This window comes from Drosophila ficusphila, unplaced genomic scaffold (assembly GCF_018152265.1).
Source record: "Drosophila ficusphila isolate 14025-0441.05 unplaced genomic scaffold, ASM1815226v1 contig_751, whole genome shotgun sequence".
NCBI classification, from domain to species: domain Eukaryota; kingdom Metazoa; phylum Arthropoda; class Insecta; order Diptera; family Drosophilidae; genus Drosophila; species Drosophila ficusphila.
The window spans coordinates 217937-241165 of record NW_025064693.1 but is presented as its reverse complement, the minus strand read 5'-3'; the positions used below and the strand labels follow the sequence as shown (position 1 = coordinate 241165).

At 36.2% G+C, this 23229-nt stretch overlaps 1 protein-coding gene across 6 annotated transcripts; it reads right to left on the bottom strand.

Annotated features, from left to right (window-relative positions):
- Nucleotides 1–4796: 4796 nt before the first annotated feature.
- On the bottom strand, nt 4797–23171 carry LOC108094149 (guanine nucleotide-binding protein subunit alpha homolog). 6 transcript variants are annotated; one of them, XM_043208845.1, is made up of 7 exons: nt 22907–23171; nt 22375–22845; nt 6543–6681; nt 6281–6486; nt 6089–6220; nt 5891–6030; nt 4797–5834 (listed from the first exon to the last, which is right to left on the bottom strand). In XM_043208845.1, the coding sequence occupies exons 2-7, from the start codon at nt 22771–22773 to the stop codon at nt 5474–5476; spliced, it is 1377 nt and encodes a 458-aa protein (XP_043064780.1). In that variant the 5' UTR covers nt 22774–22845; nt 22907–23171; the 3' UTR covers nt 4797–5473. The 6 variants fall into 6 exon arrangements, with proteins under 6 accessions (XP_043064780.1, XP_043064778.1, XP_043064781.1 ...); XM_043208843.1 differs by having other exon boundaries at nt 22923–23171; XM_043208846.1 differs by having other exon boundaries at nt 22375–22678; nt 22923–23171.
- Between the last annotated feature and the right edge of the window lie 58 nt (nt 23172–23229).

Below are 23229 nucleotides of genomic sequence, written 5' to 3'. Positions count from 1 at the left end.
TTTAGTTCAATTGCCGAATCACCAATGAAATAGATCTGAAGGAATTTATGATCTTTGTTTTGTGGTGGTAACAAAGCGCCCGCTCGGTGGTGAATTTGTCCTTGAATCTGAATGTTGGGATGCAATTTTAAAAAAAAATTGGATTTGTTCATATTGATAAAAGAGAGACGCCATTACCTTATAACTTGGATTGTAGCCTGGTTGATGAACAACCTCGGCTCCAAATGACGTCATTTGAAAGCATCCGTTATATTTTTGTGCAAGCTTTAGGAAACAGTTTGATTGAGCTGAATTTCATATAGTAGCGAATATAATGGCTCTGGTGGATGAGCCAAAACGGGCAATTTAATTTTGCCACCTGCACAGCATAAGCCGGGGGTTTCCAATCGAAACTTCAGTGCATTGCAATGCTGACGTACGACAGACAATGAACCAATAACAACGCAGCTATGATCTTTGTAGGGTGTTTCCGGATTGTATGCGAATGCAGCGCGATTCAAGTTTTCATATGCGGTCCGTCTTCCTCTATTGTTTTGTTGGGCTTGAGGTGGGGTTTGTGCAGCGCGAAGCTGTGCCATTCGGGCACGTGTCGATGCATTTATTTCTGCACGTTCCTCTTGCGTCCGACTATTACGGAAATTCTGACTATTTATTGCATTACACGAACGCCGCCCAAGTCCTATTCGTCTAACAGCAGGCATTATTTCAAATTGTTTAAGCTCGCTCTATTTTTTGTTTAAATATTTTTTACCGACTTCATCGATACACAAAATCAACGCAGCTATGATCTTTTTTTTTACATACAACATTGTGTACATCTTTTGAGCCGCTAGCGACTTTTCCAGAAGGTTTTCCCAAAATTTTCTTATGCTAAAACCTTCTTCTGGTTCTAAGCTATCTCCCTACCAATTTTCAGCCAAATCGGTCAAGCCGTTTTCATGTGTTGCGATTGCGCACATATTTTGTCTCCATTTTTATATATATAGAGAAGATATAAAATTTCAGGTTGTCAGTCTGTTTTTGGAAAATACTTAAGAGCTCGATCAAACTTTACCGTGCTTAACGCTCAGTGTTACAAGAATTATTTAGTCCGTTGCAGGTCCCAGTTTTTACGGGATCCCAAACAGTTCTATAATTTTGTCAACACTAAGCGCAGATCATGTTCCTTTCCGCCTTCGCTTTCGTTTGAAAGTAGGACGGCTAACACTGATCAGGCAATAGCCGATCTGTTTGCCCAATTCTTTCAAACAACTTACTCAACAGTGTCTCATTCAAGTGAGCAATATTTATACGCAATACCTAAGTCGAACCTAATATTTCGTCCATCCTTAAACGAAAGCTCCCTACTTTTGGATCTTCAACGTGTTACACCAGTTTATTCCCCAGGTCCTGACGGGATTCCTGGGCGCGTTCTTAAACACTGTGCAAATGCATTGTGTAAACCCCTTCTCAAGCTGTTTACCCTATCCCTACAAACTTGTCAGTTATTCCCCTTCATAAAAAGAGAAGCAAGTCGGATGCTTGCAATTATAGAGGTATTTCTAAATTGTCAGCAATTCCAAAGCTTTTCGAACGTGCAGTAACCCCCCACTTGCAGCACTTTTGTAGATCAATCATATCTCCATGCCAACACGGATTTATGAAACGCAGGTCTACCACAACAAATCTTTTAGAGCTCACATCCTTCGTGATAGATGGCTTTAAAAATAATTTCCAAACTGATGTCATTTACACAGACTTCAGTAAAGCATTTGACTCTGTAAATCACTTTCTAATGATTCGCAAACTTGACATGATGGGGTTTTAAGCAGATCTTTTTTAGTTGGATCTTTAGTAATCTCAGTGGCCGAACGCAAAGAGTCCTTTTCAAAAATTCCTTAAGTGGTCTCCTCAGAGTTACCTCTGGTGTACCACAAGGAAGCCATCTGGGACCATTACTTTTTACCTTGTTTATCAATGATCTTCCATCGATCATTGCGCATTCCCGCGTACTTATGTACGCGGACGATGTAAAACTGTGTCTGCAGTATAATGATTACTCCCGTCACTTAAACCTTCAAGCAGACCTTAACCATTTTAAAACTGGTGTAACGAAACTTTACTGAAATTAAACAGCTCTAAATGCAAGCTGATGACGTTTTGTCGGGTCAATCCACAAAATGTCACCTATTCACTAAGTGGTGGTGCCTTGGAAAGAATAGCGCTTGTTGACGATCTTGGCGTCCAATTGGACCCCAAACTTAAATTCTCCTCTTATATTTTGAACATGGTTAATAAAGCTAGGGGAATGCTTGGATTTATTAAACGATGGTCGAAGGAATTTGAGGATCCTTACGTTACCAAGGCTTTATTTATGTCGTTGGTCCGGCCAATCCTTGAGTATGGGGCACCCGTTTGGAGTCCTCAATACGGAGTACATGCTGATCGCATAGAATCAGTACAAAAAAACTTTTTAATTTTTGCCCTACGCCGCCTAAATTGGAATGCAAACCTATTCCTACCCTCATATTCTCATAGATTGCTCCTCATTAACTTGCCCTCCCTTACTAACCGTAGAACGATGCTTGGTACTGTATTTATTCATAACCTTATACGTGGTGAAATTGACTGTCCTTACTTGCTGAGTAGACTAAATTTCTCAGTACCAAGTAGAATTACTAGAAATTATGCTCCTTTAGTTTTAAATCTTTGTAGATCTAATTACGACGTGCATGAGCCTTTCAGGGTACTTTGTTCAGACTATAATAGACTGTATTCTATAGTATCTTCTTCTGACTCTCTGGAACTCCTAAAAAGATCAATACTAACCAGGGGCGGATTAAGACAATTTGCCGCCCTAGGCAGTTTTGATTTTGCCGCCCTAGACTGCAGCCTAATTTTCAAAAGTAGTATTTTATGTAGTGTTAACAGTCGAAATTTGCCGCCCCTAAAAATTTGCCGCCCTAGGCAGCTGCCTATGTTGCCTATATGGTAAATCCGCCACTGATACTAACATTTCTGGCACAAAATTAGATCGTTAAATTTAAAATTAAAATAACATTTAACTTTCTTTCCTCACCTTTCGTTTTTTAATTTTTTTTTTTTTTTAAAAATCGCGTCAAAATTTATCGCGAATCGTGCCGTACGTTACACGGCGGTCGCCCCTCGGTCGGTTGGGCGGGATTGTGGGCCGTGGGACTACGCGCGTAAAAAAAAAAAAATATCAGTTGTTGGTGTTGGCATGTATTCCTTTAAGAGTGATTTCCAAATAAAAATGCTTGTTTCGCTTATAATGTTGCTAACAGTGCTTCTTTCCAATCGAAAAGCAAATGCCAAGTCACGAAATGAATGACCTGTAGCAAGGTACCTAAAAATAAAAATATGAGCTTAACAAAATAAAACTAATACAAAATAAAATAAAATTATTATTAAAAATTAATTGTTATGAACAATATACATATATATAAAATCTAATTTTTAGGAGCTGCAGCAAAGGCCAAATGGAAAAATTTAAAGGATATATATAGAAGGACATTGCAAAAACTACCACGCCTACCATCAGGATCCGAAGCTCAATCATTTAATGTTAAATGGCCCTACTTGGAGCTGATGTCTTTTTTAAAAAAGACAGTTGCTCCAGATCCGACTGAGGGCAATTTGCAGGAGGACGATGAAAGCATGAACTACTTGCTTTCAGATATGTTTCAGGATGACGGAAGCAACATGTCTGTGATGTCAACACCATCTACAAGTATAGTCGCAAAATCTACGCCCAGAAAAAGAAAAGTTAATATGGAAACCGAATTCTTGAATAAAGAAAAAGAGCGACTGGAAATGTTAAAAAATCAAATCGGAAAAGAAACTGATGAAGAAAACAAAAACGTAGATTTATTTTTTAAATCACTTTTGCCTTTTTTTGAAAAATTTACCGACATCGAAAAGTTGGAAATTAGAAATGAAATACAAAATATAATAATTGCTAAGCTTACAAATAAGGAAAAAATATTACATTAAACTACTACTTATGTTATCACCATAATTATACTTACTATAATATTACTATTACTACTACTATACTTATTAACTTACCAACACTTACATACACTTACCTTAATAATAAAACCAATCGTTCTTCAGCAGAAATTGTTGATCTCGGTTTACTAATTTCATTTTTAATTGTACTTAACAGCAAGTCAAATGAATTGATTGACATGCGTAAGTATTGCCAAAATCGATCTGGATGGTTTCGAAGATTTCTATATAAGTGATGAAACTCGCCATACTCATTTCTCGATCGATTTATGGGATGAACGCCAAACCTACTAGAATAAGGTATTTTTACAACTTAATCAACTCGAGTGATGTCGCTCAGTGCGTGGTCACCTCCCTCAAAGCGATCGCTCATTAACGTCGCTCGAGAGATCGTCGCTCAGTCGCTCATCTCTCAATGCTTGGCCGAAGCCTAACTATTCGGTAACAATGGTTCACGTTAGTGAGAACGAGACAAAATAATTCTCTGAATTGGGGCTATTACGTGATCAGAAACAAAACGAAATAGAAAAAAAACGTAATGGGGCCAAATAAAAAAAAAATTATATCCAGTTCTCTTCAACATGAAGAACACATTTTGAAGTGAATTTCAAGACTCTTTATAACAGAGAAATCGCGATTGAAAAATGTTTAAAAAGAATTCGAATTTAATTTTGCGGGCTTTTCGGTTTATATGAGTGATATATCTATCTGATATGACTGTGTTTATTTTCCATTTCCACTTTACGGTCACAATGGTTCACGTAAGTGAACATTAATCTAGAATATTCAAAATTTCGGCTTTTTATTTTAAAGACATTTTGGTAACTTACGAATTTTCAAAGCAGCCAAATGATCTTAGGGTCTACACAAGTCGGTCCATTCTTATGGCTAGTATAATATTTTTTCTTAAAAAATAAAAACATCTTATTATTTTATTTAGTCACAAATAATGTAACCAATTTATAAAGATAATAACAATTTGGGCTTCTTATTAAATCTAAGTTACCTGGCAAATGTTTCAGTTTAAGTTTGTGGATGTGTATATTACAAAAACGTCAATCACTTTTATTTTATAATATGTTTACATGCATTTATGTAAGCAATAGTGCGTAAAGATTTTACTGTATTGTACCAATTACCTAGCTTAACACCACATACATGCTGTGCTTATTTGTGGCATAGGTGTTACTACATATATGCTACTCTTTCTGCTGCCACGAACTGTCACAGATATTTTTTAAATAAAGTGTTTGGCAGATAAATCGGGATAGAGATCGCCATAAAACTGCGGATAATTACACCGAATTTCAGTCTCAGTATTGCAAACCTTCTGTTTGATTGGACCTAAAAAAACGGTGTTGGCACCTTTCATTTTTGTGTCTTAAGGATGTACACAAAAAAAAAAAACTATTACAAGTTTGTATATACTATTACTGAAAGTTTACCAAAGTTGGAAAAAAAGCTACTGCAGCATAAGAGCATTTAAGTTGCGTTGTAGTATTGTGTCCTTTACCGAATTAAAAACAACATTAATGTTACGTGTATCTATGGCAGTGGTAAAATGATGATAAATTCTATTGGTACTGCTACTGCGACGTATGCTCATAAACATTTGAAGTATGAAGTTCTGGACATCCAAAACAGAGTGTGGGTTGCCGTTGAACTGTGGATAATACCAGCGAACGTCAGTCTCAGGATTGCGAACTTTCTGTTCGAGCAAGTCGGTTTTGTTTAAAAATAAAATAATTGATATTCCTTTGAATGTGTTGTTGTTGACAATTGTATCAAAGATATTCTTTGATTCTTCCAGACGATTGGTCTTTCTGTAACGGTAACTTTTAACTTTTTCCTTGTTTTAAACATTTAGTCAATGATTTACCTATCCTCGGCAAGCACCTGGTCGAATTCTGAACTAGAGACCAGAAATATAATCGACGTAACAGAGCTATCAAAACATCTAGTCCATTTTTGACGTTGCGTCCGCTGTCCACCCACATCGACGAACACAAATGGAATGTTCTATAAATCCCCAAATCTTAGGTGTAAATCGCATGTTTTTTTTGTTTAATTCGTTTACCTGTACTTTGACACAAAATTCATATACACCTTTAGTTGCTTTGCGGCAGTACAATATATCTTTATGTGTTGGGACATAATCTGGTTTAGCTAGTCGCTCGATTTCGTCTAAAAAATAGCTAACAGAATCGCTCTGAAAAAATAATGGTCGAAATGTAATACCCGTTTTTTCTGCAATATGAAGAGTGCATACAATTTGAAATTCACGTCTCCTTTCAAAAGCTCTTCTAATGCCGCGATCCTGCCAAAGGCGCCTTATTTGTGGTGCATATTCTCGAAATTTGGGTGACTCTATAGCATTGCATTCCATTAATTTGGCATCGTTGGCATCCTGTTCTCGTCCATCGTTTCCCCACGAGATATCCAGTTTTTCACGAGCGTCCAACAAGACTTGCATACCTAAAACGTAAAATTTATAAAACGAAATTATCCTTGCTTCACAAAATACTACTAACCTCTTACAACATTTTGATATATCACATTTTGGTATTCGCGCAGAAGCTCATATTCAAAATTAACCCCATGAATTATACGCATCTGTTTCAAGAAAGTAGATTTGCCAGACTCGCCAGCGCCCAGGAGCAACAGCTTAACCTAGGTAAAGGGAACATAAAAAATAACACACAATTTTGTATTTTGTTGTTAAGGACCGAAATGTTTGTGTAATAAGATCATTATAAAACAAGAAAGGAAGCTAGCTTCGGCAAGCCGAAGCTTATATACCCTTGCAGTCATTAAATATGTCGAACAAAATACATAAAGGCTAAACAACATCGAAGCTATGACGATTCTTCTATTCATTTTCCATATTGTTCATATGACACCTATATGATATAGTCGTCCGATTTTGATGCAATTTAATTTGAAACTCAAGACTCATTAGAAAACTCTATACTCAAAAAATCATGATTGTCTGATGGAAAACAACGAGGTAATCATTTTATTTCCGTTATTTCTATATAGATTTTTCGATCTTTCCTATGGCAGCTATATGATATAGTACTCTGATTTTTATGAAATTTTTTTCTCGATTTCAGAGTATTTAAACAACTTGATATTCCAAAAATCATGCTCGTGGGATTAAAAACAACGACGTTATAATTTTTTTCCATTATTTATATATATATATTTTGATCTCTCCTATGGCAGCTATATGACAAAGTTATCTGATTTTGATAAAATTCAATCCGAAATTCAATAGCAGTTAGAAAATGCCATCTGGAAGAAATCAAGTCGATCCGATCAAAAACAGCTGCCTGAGATTTTTTTATTTCGTTCTCTCGTATTGGAGCTATCCGATATAGTCGGCCTATCCTCGATCCTCGTTTCGACTTATATACTGCGTGCAATAACTATACACCTTTTGGTAAAGTTTCAGCAAGATAGCTTTAAAACTGAGAGACTAGTTTGCGCAGAAACGGACAGACGTATTTCGATTCAGATCTAGATGCTGATCAAGAATATCTATACTTTATGAGGTCTGAGATGTCTCCTTCACTTCAAATTATAATACCCTTTTGCTGTGCAACGACCGAAACACGGCGACTCTTTTAGTTTTGCGGAACCTTCGGTGTTGTAAAGCTGGTTTCAAAATATGCTCGAGGTTCTTGTGGCATGCGCTTGTCCTACGCGGCTTCAATATTGTGTTGGGAAACCGCTTCTGAAGCTGATGTTTCGCTTAACTGCGATATCGTAGGTCGGGTAGAATACGCTTTCAAGTGATTTCCAAAGTTTTTTTGAAGTGAAAACTTCTTTAGCGGCGCTGAGCAGGGTAAAAACATTCAAACTCGCGTCAGGGTCCCGTTATGCTGATCGAAAAAGCGTAAGATCGAGGGAAGGGTGAGGAACTAGTATCTCCCACTCTTTCTACCGTGCCTAAGTCATGGTACAATCCATGATACAATTATACAAGGTAGTCCACTCGGCTTGCCGAAGTCGTTCGGGTTTGGTCCCTTATTTTCCTTGTGCGTGTCTGCTTGTATGTAGCCGTTTCACTCACACTTACTTGTCAAAGCTAAAAATAGGGGACTATGGATTTTGCCGAGTGGACTACCTTGTATAATTGTATCATGGTACAATCCATGGTACAATTATACAAGGTAGTCTCGTCCATGGTATAATAAGTACAAGGTAGTCTCGTCGGCTTTTTTTCCCCCTATTGGTCACTACAATAAGTGCGAGTGAGAGGGTGTTTTCCCGTAAGTGCGAAAGAAACAGAAGAAGATGATGTCGTAAAACCCTTATGCTGTGCATGGGGTTTAAAAAGGACTGTTATATGACAATGAGTATTAATTGTTCCGTAATTTTTGGTTTTTACCCAAAGCTGCCCTTTAGGACTCGCTCCCATATTGCTCACATTTCAAAATATTTTTCTGCAATATTACATGTTACGCCTTGTATGTGCTTGCTGCAATAATTGCAACAAGTATTTTCATAAGCACACAAGGGTTAACGTTTTGAGAAAAAATCGTCCGCGTACGACCTCTCACTTCGAAATCCCGAGCGCACTGAACCATAGGGGAAAAAAACCCGAACGATTTTGCACCCGACGAGACTACCTTGTATAATTCTACCATGGTCTCGTCGGCTGCAAATCGCTCGGGTTTTTTCCCCCTATGGTTCAGTGCGCTCGGGATTTCGAAGTGAGAGGTTGTCTGCGGGCGATTTTTTCTCAAAACGTTAACCCTTGTGTGCTTGTGAAAAATACTTGTTGCAATTATTGCAGCAAGCACATACAAGGCGTAACATGTAATATTGCAGAAAAATATTTTGAAATGTGAACAATATGGGAGCGAGTCCTGAAGGGCAGCTTTGTGAAAAAACCAAAAATTTCGGAAAAATTAATACTCATGGTAACATAACAGTCCTTTTTAAACCCCGTGCACAGCATAAGGGTAAAACGACATCATCTTCTTCTGTTTCTTTCGCACTTACGGGAAAACACCCTCTCACTCGCACTCATTGTAGTGCCCAATAGGGGAAAAAAAAGCCGACGAGACTACCTTGTACTTTCACTTAAATAGGTTCGAATCAAAACTGTTTGTTTCTTATTTCAGTTATCATAAACCAATTGTATCAGTTGTAAAAATTTGCGATGATGATTCTGAATAATAACTGATAAATTGTCATATTTGTGTACGATAGCGCAATAAATAAACATTGTATTCTACCTCTCTCATAAATGATAGTACTTTTATACTTATAATTAAACACACGTTAATATTGAAGTTTTCACTTCTGCCGGCACTCCCGGAGTGCTACCAGTGATTTTTTTTAACTGAGAGACTAGTTTACAAAAATTTTACTTATATAGTGATGATAATAAAAAAAATTAAACGAGGTGTGTCAAAAAGTAAGGTGACTTTCTGTTAGAGAATTTGGCGACAACGTATTGTGGTTGTAGTTTTTTTTTTTTATTAGGTTGTTTGGTAATGCCATACCGGTTTTTACATTCAAATTTAGCGCTTGGCTTGTGAAGTAATAATCGTATCTGGCAATGCTGTATATCGTTTGAAAGGTATTGGCACCACCTTTAAAATGACATACATGGTGTGTTTTTTAACTCGAATAAAAGTCTGATGAATTCATATTTTCCGTTGTTCACGGAGAAGTCTCTTTTTTCTACATCTTTTTTTGAAGTGAAAACTTCTTTAGCGGCGCTGAGCACTTTTTTGTATGGGCAAAAACTTTCAAACTCGCGTCAGAGTCCCGTTATGCTGATCGAAAAAGCGTAAGATCGTGGGAAAGGGAGAGGAACTAGTATCTCCCACTCTTTCTACCGCGCCTGAGTCATGGTACAATTATACAAGGTAGTCTCGTCGGCTCGTCACTCCCCTATCGACACTACAATTAGAGCGAGAGAAAGAGTGTTTTCCTACGAAAACCCGAGCGTTCGGGTCGATAGGGGGAAAAAACCCGAACGATTTTGCAGCCGACGAGACTACCTTGTATAATTCTACCATGGTTGAGACCATATAATTGTACCATGGTCGAGACTACCTTGCAGGGGCGCACAGAGGTAGTCTGGGGCCCGGGCTAAAAATTCAATTTTGGGAGATTGTCAATCCTTACATATCATCATATATATCATATATCATATCGCGCGGGGCCCCCATAAGCCCGGGCCCGGGGCAAATTGCCCCCTTTCACCCCCCCCCCAAAAATTTCGGAAAAATTAATACTTATGGTCATATAACAGTCTTTTTTAAAACCCGTGCACAGCATAAGGGTAAAACGACATCATCTTCTTCTGTTTCTTTCGCACTTACGGGAAAACACCCTCTCACTCGCACTCATTGTAGTGCCCAATAGGGGGAAAAAAAAGCCGACGAGACTACCTTGTACTTACACTTAAATAGGTTCGAATCAAAACTGTTTGATTGTATCAGTTGTAAAAATTTGCGATGATGATTCTGATAATAACGATGGTGTAAAAGTCGTCGAAATTATGGATGGAAGTTGATTTTTCTGAGAGATAAAATTTAATGTAATATATAAATAATGATATAATATTATAAATAACAACATATAAATTGTCATATTTGTGTACGATAGCGCAATAAATAAACATTGTATTCTACCTCTCTCATAAATGATAGTAGGGGAATGTTGTCAGGGTTGGGCCATATTTTGACCTATGTCCATAAGTTCTGAACGAATGACAATTCAGAATAAGTTTATACATTTTTGGAAAGGTACAAGCAATAGCAAGTGTTCACCAAAAATAGAGAATAAAAAAACAAAAACAAAAAAAGTTATAGGCGTTTGAAAAAAAAAAAAAATGTAGTCAGCGTTGGGCCATGTAGTCAGGGTTGGGCCACCTTCAGAAAATCGTTGACAATATCGTAACGTGGTGGAATAAAATTGAATTCAGGTAAATCAGACATTATTTTGTTCATTTATTTAATTATTTGGTATTTTACAGTAAAATTATCAAATTATTCAGAGTTGTTTTTCGTTTGTAGCGAGAAATACTAAAGAAAAAGATAAAAATGATTCATCTTCTTTCAATCCATCAAAATATTTTTTTAAGGAAATCTATTTAATTTATTTTGCATATTTTTGCTACAAAAAACTTAAATATTACAACAAAAATCGAAAATACACGAATAAAATGTAAAAATTATGATGGCCCAAGCCTGACTACACAAGTGGCCCAACCCTGACGACATGCGGTATTAATCTATTATGGTATGATATAGCCAACCTATATCTATCAATGAAACTATATCTTAGTATTTTGTAATATAACAACTATATAACGTATTTTTATGTTCACTTTGCGGATGACATGTTGTAATCTTGTGTTATTCCACCTTTTCGGCCAGGTTAAAAAAACTTTTTCGAGCACTTTTTTTTCAAAGAACAACGACACGTAGAAAAATGAAATCCCGAAATAAGTAGTCACTTGGAAAGTTTCGAGTGAACGATAGAAGTTTCTTGACACCCACAAACAGAAGGTACTAGAACGAATATTCGAAATATTGAGATGGCCCAAGCCTGACAATGGCCCAACCCTGACAACATTCCCCTACTTTTATACTTATAATTAAACACAACGTTAATATTGAAGTTTTCACTTCTGCCGGCACTCCCGGAGTGCTACCAGTGATTTTTTTTAACTGAGAGACTAGTTTACAAAAATTTTACTTATATAGTGATGATAATAAAAAAATTAAACGAGGTGTGTCAAAAAGTAAGGTGACTTTCTGTTAGAGAATTTGGCGACAACGTATTGTGGTTGTAGTTTTTTTTTTTATTAGGTTGTTTGGTAATGCCATACCGGTTTTTACATTCAAATTTAGCGCTTGGCTTGTGAAGTAATAATCGTATCTGGCAATGCTGTATATCGTTTGAAAGGTATTGGCACCACCTTTAAAATGACATACATGGGATTACATCAGATTCCAGATTAAAAAATTACAATCGATTGAAATGGAGTTCACAAACGCATAAATTCGGGCAATTTTGAAATTTTATTTCGTAAAGAAAAAAATTGCTGCGGAATATCGCAGACAGATTATTGCTGTCTTAGGAGATAACAAACTTTCGATTCAAACCGCCGAACAGTGGTGTAGGCGATTCCGAAGTGGCAATTTTGATACCGAAACACCCAAGCTTTCCGGACGACCAGTGACCGTTGATACGGATAAATGGTGGATCGGGATCGTCATATGACTATTAGAACCATCGAAGAGGAGCTGCAGCTAAGCACAGAAACCGTCCATAGGCATTTAAAGTCGAAAAATTTACCAAAAAAGCTCGATGTATGGGTGCCTCATGAGTTATCCCAAAAAAAAACTTTTTCGACCGTGTATCAATCTGCGAATCTTTGTTGCACTGTAATAAACTCGGCTCATTTCTGGATCGGTAGTTACTGGTGATGAAAAATGGATCACATATGACAACATAAAGCGTAAAAGATCCTGGTCGAAGCACGGTGAGTCGTTTCAAACGATGGCAAAGCCAGGACTGACGCCTCAGAAGGTGTTGCTGAGTGTATGGTGGGATATCAGAGGAATTATCCATTATGAAGTGTTGCTCCCATGGCCAAACCATCAATTCTGACCTCTACTGTGAACAACTGGAGCGATTGAAGATTGCACTTGAACAGAAGCGGCCAGCCATGGTGAATCGTAAGGGCGTTCCACCATGACAACGCCAGGCCCCATACATCTTTGGTGTCGCGTCACAAGCTACGGGAGCTTGGTTGGGAAGTGTTAATGCATCCACCTTATAGTCCGGACATTGCCCCAAGCACACAAATTCTTAACATAAATACGCAGGTAATCAGGAAGAGTTTTTTAGAAATTTTTTATTTTTTTTCTATTTTTAAAAAATAAAATAACAGCGATTGTTTGAGCTAAAATCGCCCTTTTCACTTTCAAGTGTTCTTCCTGATTACCTCGAGCAATTCGTTATCTTTAAGCGCATATCACTTTTTTTTTTAAGATGATCCGTTAACGAGTTATGATGTTCACCGCAAAACAACTTTTTCTTTAGGCGCTTCGGAAGATTAACAGCTAACAGGCTTATTTCCAAGTATTTTTTGATAATTTTTTTCTAATACTCTTGAAAAGAATAACAATAACATGTAATTAAGCTCAATAAAATAAAACTCATTTCGCCGCAAAAAAAAAAAAAACAAATATAGCCTTTTTTGGCCTTTAAAACCTAATTATGAGTCCCGCGTCAGTTGCGTATTTCCGAGTCGCACGATCAATTGTGTCACCGTCTTTCGTTCGGCACTTTTTGTACCTACTCTTTGCTTTGTTCTGTTGTGCGTGCATTTACAATCTTTATTTTAACATTAAATAATGGAAAATTGGTTAAAAGGTACTACTAGCTCCCTCAACGAGGTCACATCAAACAAAGATTATTGGAAATAAAATCATCAAAAAATATTGTTCCGCATTTCACATATATTAATGAAAATGCCACTTATGCCTCGTATCTCATTAGCTTGAGAATTGCTAAATCTGGTAAGCCGCACACGATCGGGAAAAATTTAGTGTCGCCAGCGATTAAAGATACTGTTGGAGCGATGTTTGGAGAAAAATAATTAAAGGAAATAGAACGTAACCCACTTTCCAATAAAACTGTTGCTCGAAGAATTGACGAGATCTCCGAATGGGCAGAGGATGAGTTAATCCGTAAGGTACCGCAGTAAATATTTTTCATTGCAACTGGACGAGTCTACCGATGTACAAAGCCTATCTCAAACAACACGCATGAGGATATTTTGTTCTGCAAACTCGTGGAACGGCTGAAGAAATTATTACCCTTGTCTGTTTGACGAAGCAATGAAAGTCCTCCTCCCTTTAGCTTAAAGAAGTTGGGTCCAAAAATATTTCAAATTTCAATTTTTGGTAATTGTTTGACCACGTTTGCCCAGCTTTTAGTTTTTTTTGATCGCCCAATCAGAAAACAACGTTTTTTGACACCTTAATGTCAAACGATGTTTTTTTTAGAATCTTAAATTTGAGCTGGGGGTCAAATGTGGGCATAAATTTGTTTTTCGAAAAATTAAGGGGTTATATACCTTCTTTGTCGAAGAAAAAAAGGAAAGTTCGGATTATTTTTTAGGTATGTAGCAATTATTTAATTACACGGATGTTTTAATTTTTTGATAGTACACTTTATTAACAATGTTTGTGCAAAATTTCGTGGAAAAATATTAAATCGTTTTTAAGGGGTGGCTGTTTCCCTTAGAGGCCTTTTTTTGTAGAGCCTTGCGGGGATACTTCCCCAGGTCGAACAGGTCGACCGAAACCATAAAAGTAAAAAAATTTCATTAGTTTAGTATAATTCCTTGTGCTTGAACGATCGTTTTTATGATTTTTATTTTTTTATGCATACGGGAACGTTTTATGCTAAAAATCAACTTTTTGGTCTCTAGAAATTTCACTAAGAAATTCATTTCGGCGAAAAAAAGTTTTTGCGTGAAAAGTCGATCGTTCAAGCACAGAAAAATTTCATTACGAACATTTGAAAAAAAATTTGAAGTAAATTGGTTCAGTAGTTTTCCGCCAATCCATATCACCGCAAAGTCATTTTTCAAGAAACACCATTTCGTGATATTCGCGTTTAAAGTTTCAAGTTCAGTTTCGGGCCGAGGCGCGCGGTTAGGAGCGCTGTAACCTTTTTTCTACTGCTCGAATCTCTATGAAAATTTGGGAAAATGTTCTCAAAAAGTTGTTCTTTAAGATAAAGCAATAAAAAAATTTTCGATTTATTGAAAATAAGAAAGGTATATAACCCCTTAAGTTTTAAGGTGCAAAAAAACGTTGTTTTTATGAGATAGCCACGTTTGGCATGTAAAAAAAAAACTTTTGTGTTAAAAATCTTTATTTTTGAGGGGCGTCAAACGATTTTTTTTTAGAATCTTAAATTTGAGTTGGGGGTCAAACGTGGGCATGAATTTGTTTTCCGAAAAAATAAGTTTTAAGGTGTCAAAAAACGTTGTTTTTATGAGATACCCACGTTTGGCATGTAAAAAAAATCTTTTTGTTAAAAATCTTTATTTTTAAGGAGGGACAAACGATTTTTTTTTAGAATCTTAAGGCAGGTTCTCACCTTGCGTCGAAAAAAAGGGTGTGTCCAGCCTACGCACGACAGAAGTGAAACTTCTAGTATTCCTCTCTCTCTTATCCTCTAATTATCTCTTATTTTCTGTTTTAGATTAGTTTGAAGATTAGAGGTTAAATAATTCAAGGACGAAGCATGAATTTTTGTATCTAATATTTTCTTATAGATGAATGACGATCGATTAATGTATAGTTCCAGAAATTTTAAATTTATTTACAAGTATACAATATTACATAAATAACAACATTATAATAAAAAATTACAAAGAAAATACAATGACAATTTACCTATCATGTGACCTTTTCATTATCAATTTTATGAATATCATTTCCTAATGTCGTGATAATTGGGTTATGGTAACTAAAGTGCGAGATACCTTCTGTCAAAAAAGTACCGGGACTGGATTAATTAAAACGCCTGTGCTAAACCGATTTCGGAAATTTTTTTTTGTTATGTTGGTAACACTGTTCTGCATTACTAAGTAAAGTTTGATCGCGATCTGTGAAGTAGTTTGTTTACAGTCGCTGGTTACGTCAGTCTATGTTCTGATTGCTTGCCGAATTTTATAATGAACAACTATATTGAACAAAGAATTTGTCTTAAATTTTGTGTTGCGAACAAAATTTCTTGTACTGACGCGTTAAAAATGTTGCAGAAGGCTTATGGTGATGCAGTTTTATCGAGAACACGTGCTTTTGAGTGGTACAAAGCATTCCAAGAGGGTCGTGAGATTGTCGAAGACATGCCTCGTTCGGGACGACCATCCACCTCTCTCACCGACACTAACATCGATGCAGTGAAGGAATTTATTTTTGAAAATCATCATGTCAGCTTACGAGAGATAGCACAAGTCCTGAACATCTCTCACGAGTCAATTCGTACCATTTTGACTGACCGTTTGGGTATGAAACGAGTCGCTGCACGGCTTGTTCCAAAAGAGCTGAATTTCCTGCCGCATCGAGCTACCATTGTCAACGAATACAAGGTCAAAAACTCGATAAATACCATCGAACAAGCTCCGTATTCGCCAGATTTAGCTCCGTGCGACTTCTTTTTGTTTCTTCGACTCAAGTTGCCGCTTCGTGGAACCCGTTTTAGCACCATTGAAGACATTAAACAAAATTCGGCACGGGAGTTGAAGGCTATCCCGGAAAACGCTTATAAAAAAATGTTTCGAAGACTGGAAGAATCGCTGGCATATGTGTATTGCCTCTAATGGGGACTACTTTGAAGGCGACAAAATAAATTTGGATGAATAAATAGAAAATGTGAGTGTTATTAACCCAGTCCCGGTACTTTTTTGACAGAAGGTATATACATGAGCACTCAAATTCTTAATGAATCGTGCAAAACTGCATCGATTGTTGTCCCGTGTCTAGTCGTTTCCTATCATTAACAATATCCAACTTGAGGGTGTTTTTGAAAAAGTTCAAAATTTCTACAGATTCTTCCCTCGCGAAATTCACATTAAAATCTCCCGAAAAAATCATAGGAATTTCGAGATATTTCTTATTCAATAACCTTGAACCATCCTCTGTGTATGGCAGAAGCACGTGGTGAATAAAATCTTTGATATCAGTAATCGATTTACCTGATAATAATTTTTTCCCATAAGCCAGAGAGCATTCTGCAGCACACAAATTCCCAACGGAGGATATATGACTAGAAACGAATTCATGGTTACGGGCATGAACGTCATTATGTTTTACCACAACATGTTGGAGTCTATTTACATTTTGATATATACCTACACCGACCGCTCTAACATTGGGTCTCTTGTATTGTACAATGCAACCAAAATTTGTAACATGAACATGCCTGTCATCGTCTAGCCAAGTATCGGAAAGCATCAATAGAGTATGTCCGAATTTTTAAGAACATTACCTCGTAAATCTGATGCATGTTTGTTAACACTTCGACAATTGAATGAAAATATCGTCATCTCTCCTTTTTCAATATATTCTAACAGTACTTGATCGAGAGTTTTTAAACGTACCATCATATTCTTTTCTCAATTGAGCTACTGAGGTGTCTTCGCGTAATGGATAAGAATTATGGTGCCAATCAAAAATAGTTGATGCATACTTAAGCTGTAATAAGCTAATACATCAATTAAACTGTTAATATCTGTATGCAACCTGTTCAATTAGAATTTCTTTTGACACTCACACCTCTCACCCTTTTTTCTACTGCTGTAACTGAACTCGTTTTGGCACAGAAATGATTTCGGCTTAAAAATCGTCTTCTCGCTCAAGTAAGCTACATACGCACTTGCTTGTTCTCACACACGCAACCGCATTCTTTTTTAAGATTTTTACGCTCTCAACTTTGTGCGAACGCGCTGAGAGCGAGAGAGGATAGAGAGATCGTTTGTCAGCGGTTAGAGAGGGATGGGGATTCTCGCTTTTTCGTGACGGTCATGAATCGGTTTTACTCCGTCCCCGAAAATCCATAACCCGCCTAAAGAAATTTCACTTTAAAAATTCATTTTTTTTTTTGAGCTTTTCGTATAGATATATGTTTTAAGATTGGGCTCAACAAATTTCAGATCAAAATTTAAAAAAGTACAAGAGTTACAGGCCTTTACATGGAGCACATGTCGAGCACCGGCCATTTGAACCAAAACTTTAAACGCGTTTATCTCGGAACCACGTTTTCGGACCTTACGGAAGTAATTGAAGGCGTTGGGGTTAACCAATCGTCATCAAATTTTTTTTTAAATGTTCCTAATTGTTTTCTTTAACTAATGAACTAGGATTATCCAAAAATATTGAAAACTGTTTAATTGAGAAAATAATTAGTGAGAAAAAAAGGGTCAAAATCGAAATGTTATTTTCAAAAGCTAATAACTTTTGCAATTTTCATTTTCTTTCTGATCCTAGTTAATTTTATGCACATTACTGTACACTTTAAGATTCTTTTTGGTTTTTGTGTTTCCGATTACCCGTTTTGGCTGAATCACTTCCGTAAGCAGGACACCTTTTTTGAAATTTTTTTTCGCAAAATTAATATGTTCTCAAATAAAGTTAAAAATTTCAGCCTTTTATCTTTAACCGTTTTCTCAAAACAATTTTTTTTTAAAAGTGCCATTTTTCGGCCTTACAAGGTGAGAACCTGCCAAAAAAAAGTTGTATTTGTGTTTTTTTTTTTGCGACGAAATATGTAATTTAATTTTATTAAGTTAAATTACATATTATTGTTTAACTTTTGAAGAGTATTAAAGAAAAATGTTAATGCAAAATAATAAAAATAAGCCTGTGATAGTTAATCTTCAGAAGCGCCTAGAAAAAGTTTTTTGGCGGTGTACAACATAACTCGTTAACCCTTTCATGCCCAAATTAAACTTGGGACACGTAGAAAATACAGTGGGAAGCAAAAGTGATTCCATGTTCAGAATATGCATGTTCAAGCGCTCATAAAACGTAAGCCAATGAACCAAATGAAACAAACTTTTTTTTTCTCGATTACTTATTCAATTTGTAAGAAATAGACTTAAATACTACAATAATACAAGAAAAAATGTAAGAGATAGAAAACAAAAACAAAAACAGAAGGCATGTACTCAGTTTTGCACCTTTTATGAAAAAATCTAAAAAAAATATTAAATTAATATTTGGTCCAAAGACCCTTATTGTCTATTACGTTTTTTATGCGCTTCGGCATACTCTTAACTAAGTTCTCAATAATTTCTTTCGGAATTTGGTTCCATTCAATCTCCACGCGTCTCCAGAGATCGTCCAGGTTGCTTGGGGCCGATTGATATTGCCCGAGCCGTCGCTTCACAATTGACCATAAGTTTTCAATTGGATTGAGGTAGGGACTTTGAGCTGGCCACTCCATGACCTTAAAATTTTGTTTTGCCAACCATTCCTTAACTATTTTTGCAAATAAGTAATCGAGAAAAAAAGTTTGTTTCATTTGGTTCATTGGTTTACGTTTTATGAGCGCTTGAACATGCATATTCTGAACATGGAATCACTTTTGCTCCCCACTGTATTTAACTCCATAAATGATCAATAGCCCCAAGTAACGTTCATTTCAATTTTCGATACTCTAAGTCCTTTGGTATGTCCTTATTGCGATGTTGCCTATAGGCAACATATGTCCATCCATATATTATATATAAATAAGTACGTACGTATAAGTAATATTAGCTTTACAAGAAAATACAATTATCAGGCAGGCTCCGGTTTTCACTTTTTTTTCTCGTTTTCGTTTTTGGGCGAAAACGTACGTTTTCGTTTTAGGTGCTCCGGTTTTCACAAACTTTTTGTCATCGTTTCGTTATCGGAATGGTTCAAGCAGCTGACTTTTTTTGGTCAAAAGTAAACAACGCGAAAAAATGACTTTTATATTTTCAATTGCCTGTTTTGAAGCCAAAAGAAGGCAGAAATTGATTGATTTAAGAAAATCGAGACATCTTAGATGCAAAACATGTGTTTTTAATATGTCTGACGATCGGTAAATTAAGTTGTCTTACTTACATTTTCAAATATTTCAAATAAGCCAACACCAGAAATCAGCTGTTTTCCATAATAAGGGGCTGCCACGTTTTTTGCAGTTTTCATTCCACTATTCTTAACAACTTTCTTACTGCACTGTTACCATTTAAGAAAGAAAATTAATCATATTTATTTATAAGAAGCTTATTTAACTATTCTTTACAAATATTTTTTTCTTCGTTTTCATTTTATAAGTATTTTTAAGTGGTTGTTTCGTTCCACTACAAGTACGGCAGCATTGACGATAACTTTTGGCAATGGATTTATCGGCCCCTCAGCAAAACGAAAGTTGTTGTTGCCGCAAATATTTTATGTATGAAATCAAGATGGGTTCAGAAAATAATTATTTAAAAAATAAATACGAATTAGATTGACCTACTGATGATGTGAAATGAACATCGATAGACCAGGGAGTCAACTATTTTTTTCCTTTTGCAATTAAGACCCGTTTTGATGTAGAAAAAGGCATTTACTTTTCATTTCGACAAAAAAACTTGCCCGTTTATGAAAACGAAAAAATCTTGTGTTGAAAACGAAAGAATCTTGTGAAAGTGAAAACCGGAGCCTGCCTGTATGAGATTTTTATTAACAATCTTTATTTTTCTGTGTTAGTATTTGGGTTTGAGCACAATTGGGCATAAAATTTTAACATTTTGACCTGGGAAAGCCTTTAGTACACATTCTACATCTACGTTTTGAGTCCCACTGAACGCAGTGACTAATTTGTTCGTATCTTATTGCCTTTGCTGGAGCCATAATATAAGACGTCTTTGGAAATAAAGATTTTGGTGATTCAACCCCTTTGGAAGAAGCTGAAGAACTTTGCTAAACAAGATTAGTTGATGAGCTTGGAGAGTTAAAAGTTTATAAAGCAAATGCAGGCCGTCCTCTTTTTGGGATTGAGCAATATTAGCATTAGCAATATCTAGTTCAAAACTTATAAGTGGCATGTGTTTTGTTCTTTTTAAATGATTGCTTATGATCTCCGCGGTATAGTAGCCAAATATTCAACACTGTCACATTTATACACCAATAAACGCCATTCGCATGTACCATTTTTTTGAGCGATGTTTTACTTTGTATAATTCTAATAGCATACATATTTGATAGACCATAACCATGCTTTTTTCATTGCGGCACCAACGCAAGCACTCAGAAATTGGTGCATCAGCAATATAATTTGAAATAAGCTGAACACATTTATTATCATACCAGCGACACGAGATCAAGTTATAGTTGCTTCGACCTTTATGTCAAAAGGTCCCCTGCCTTTGCCAGCTAACTGTTTTTCATTAAGAAGATTGCAATTTTTTAGACGGTTATTGCGAATTGTGCCAACTGCTAAGATACCCAATTACTTTGATGCTATCATTAGGCTTACTCAAATAAACCAGTTATCAAAGATAGTTTAAAGTTTTGATTGACAGTAATGTTTGAAGCTAAATGCAAAACAATATATGAAGACAATCCAAGTCCATAAGACTTACAGGTTCCGTCTCCAACGTAAAGGCAAAAATCATACATAATGCCAGACACCCCAGCTTTAGAAAACATTTTAAAGGTCCACTCGTGCGGTTTTTTAGGCAGATACTGCTTTAAACTATGATGATCTAAAATATAAACTAAATTAAAAAACTCATATAATGCATAAATAAATTTAACTATTTTTTACTTTTGAAAGAAATCATCTGTTCATCACAGCTTTGATATTCCTCTTGTGATATTTTATGAAACTTCCCTTTTAATCCCTTCGGACACATGCCTAAATAAGCACAAACAAATTTATACTTGCGAACCTCTTATGACCAATGTTGCCGGTAGGCAACATCTACTTTTAAAAAAATCCACACTCTTTACAAAACAATTTTCAAGCCCAACTTTATACTTTTATCATAGTCTTACCTATTTTAAAGAATTGTACGTACTTTTTTGTTTAATATTTGTCACTAATTTTAGTTAATGGCACTATTTTCAAGGGCACTTTTTGGTAAAATTTTTCGGCAGCTGTGGTGGTATCGAAGCATTAGCGATAACTCAGCACGCGCTGCACCTGCATTCGCAAAAACTACAAAAAATGAAAGAACATTAATAAGAGGAACTCCCCATAAAAAAAAGTCAACAGAATCGTAACCGAAATTTAAATGTAAAGTCAATGTTGCCTATAGGCAACAGTGGGCATGAAAGGGTTAACGGATCATACCCGCGTATTTATGTGGACAATTTGTGTTAAAAATTTGAATAGGATCGGTTCAGTTGATTTTGAGTTCAGATGCTCACCGACTTTTAAAATAGAGTTTTCGGAAAAATCTATTTAAATTATTTTTTTATACGTCAAAATTCGGCCAATTTCGGTCGTTTGAAATGCTGTAACTCCGTTAGTTTGACTCTAATTGATTCAAAATTTTAACGACATATTGGTCGCCACTTTTTTAGTAATGTTTAGGCCCCAAGGTAGCCTTTTTAAAAAAGAATAAATTTCCTACCCCATTTTTAGCAAAAGCCCCTAAAGCGCAAGTTTACCAAAGCATAGACATTAGCACCTTTTTTTTCAAATCAATATAACTCTGTATAAGGTTAAAGTTTTGTTCAAGAAAAAGGCGTTTGAGTAAAAATAAATTATTGCATCCAAAGATTTTAATTTTTGGGCTGTACTGTACAACTGTAACTAGACTGTTGATTGTCATTTTTTCTGGCTCACCTGCCGACGGAAAGTGTGCTTTTCTTTCTCCAGTAACCTATCAATCTCATCCGACTTGTAGCGTTGTTCCAATTCTTCAGGCGTCCTACCGAACTTTATTAGATAAGTAAGAAAGTCCCCGCAACTTCGAAAACAAGCAAATCGCGATGTCTGAAGCCGATTTCCTTGACGTCCCAGTCGCTCCCCTGCATCTGATGTTTGTCCGATGGGAATTACGGTTGCTGCATCTGTTCCAGCCACCGCTCCCACCCGCGTATGCGTATGCACTTCCATAAGATGAGTCCGAGTACCTCTAAGCGTGTCACTGTTAATGATGGTGTCGAACCCGTTAGTATTGATTGTAGCGTTTGCAGAAGTGATTTTTCCGTGCGCGACTGTAGTTAATGTTATTCCAGACATTGCTGCCAACGCCTGACGTTGGCGCTTTCTATGCACACGTATTCTTTCGCTGCAGGATAACAACTTTTACACCTATTTGTTGATAATTGTTCAGTGCGTGAATATTTGTAAATATTTTTCGGTTGAGATTTACTTGCTAAAATCAGCACCTGCGAATTGTATGGCCTTAATAGTTTTGATAGCAATATCGCCATCTCCAGTCCGCCATCGGATAATTAACACTTGCTGCACCTACGTTCTGCCTGGCTAAACCAGCATAAACAAAACACGGAAGCACTGAACATTAACGTTAAGCTGTACGTTATTGGAAGGGACCAAATTGGTGAACATTAACAAACAAACAAATTTATTGGTTAACTTTTTTCGTTCGTACGCTGTTTGTTTTACACACATTTAGGGATGTAAGAAAATATTTAAATATCAACTATCGATATTTTTCGGAATCACATCATTTGA

Coding starts and splice junctions, on each gene's coding strand:
- LOC108094149 (XM_043208844.1), bottom strand. CDS start 22,773: ATGTCTGGAATAACATTAACTACAGTCGCGCACGGAAAAATCACTTCT. Junction 6,031..6,088: donor AATTTTGTGTCAAAGTACAG/GTAAACGAATTA, acceptor GGGGATTTATAG/AACATTCCATTTGTGTTCGT. Junction 5,835..5,890: donor CAGGTGCTTGCCGAGGATAG/GTAAATCATTGA, acceptor TTACCGTTACAG/AAAGACCAATCGTCTGGAAG.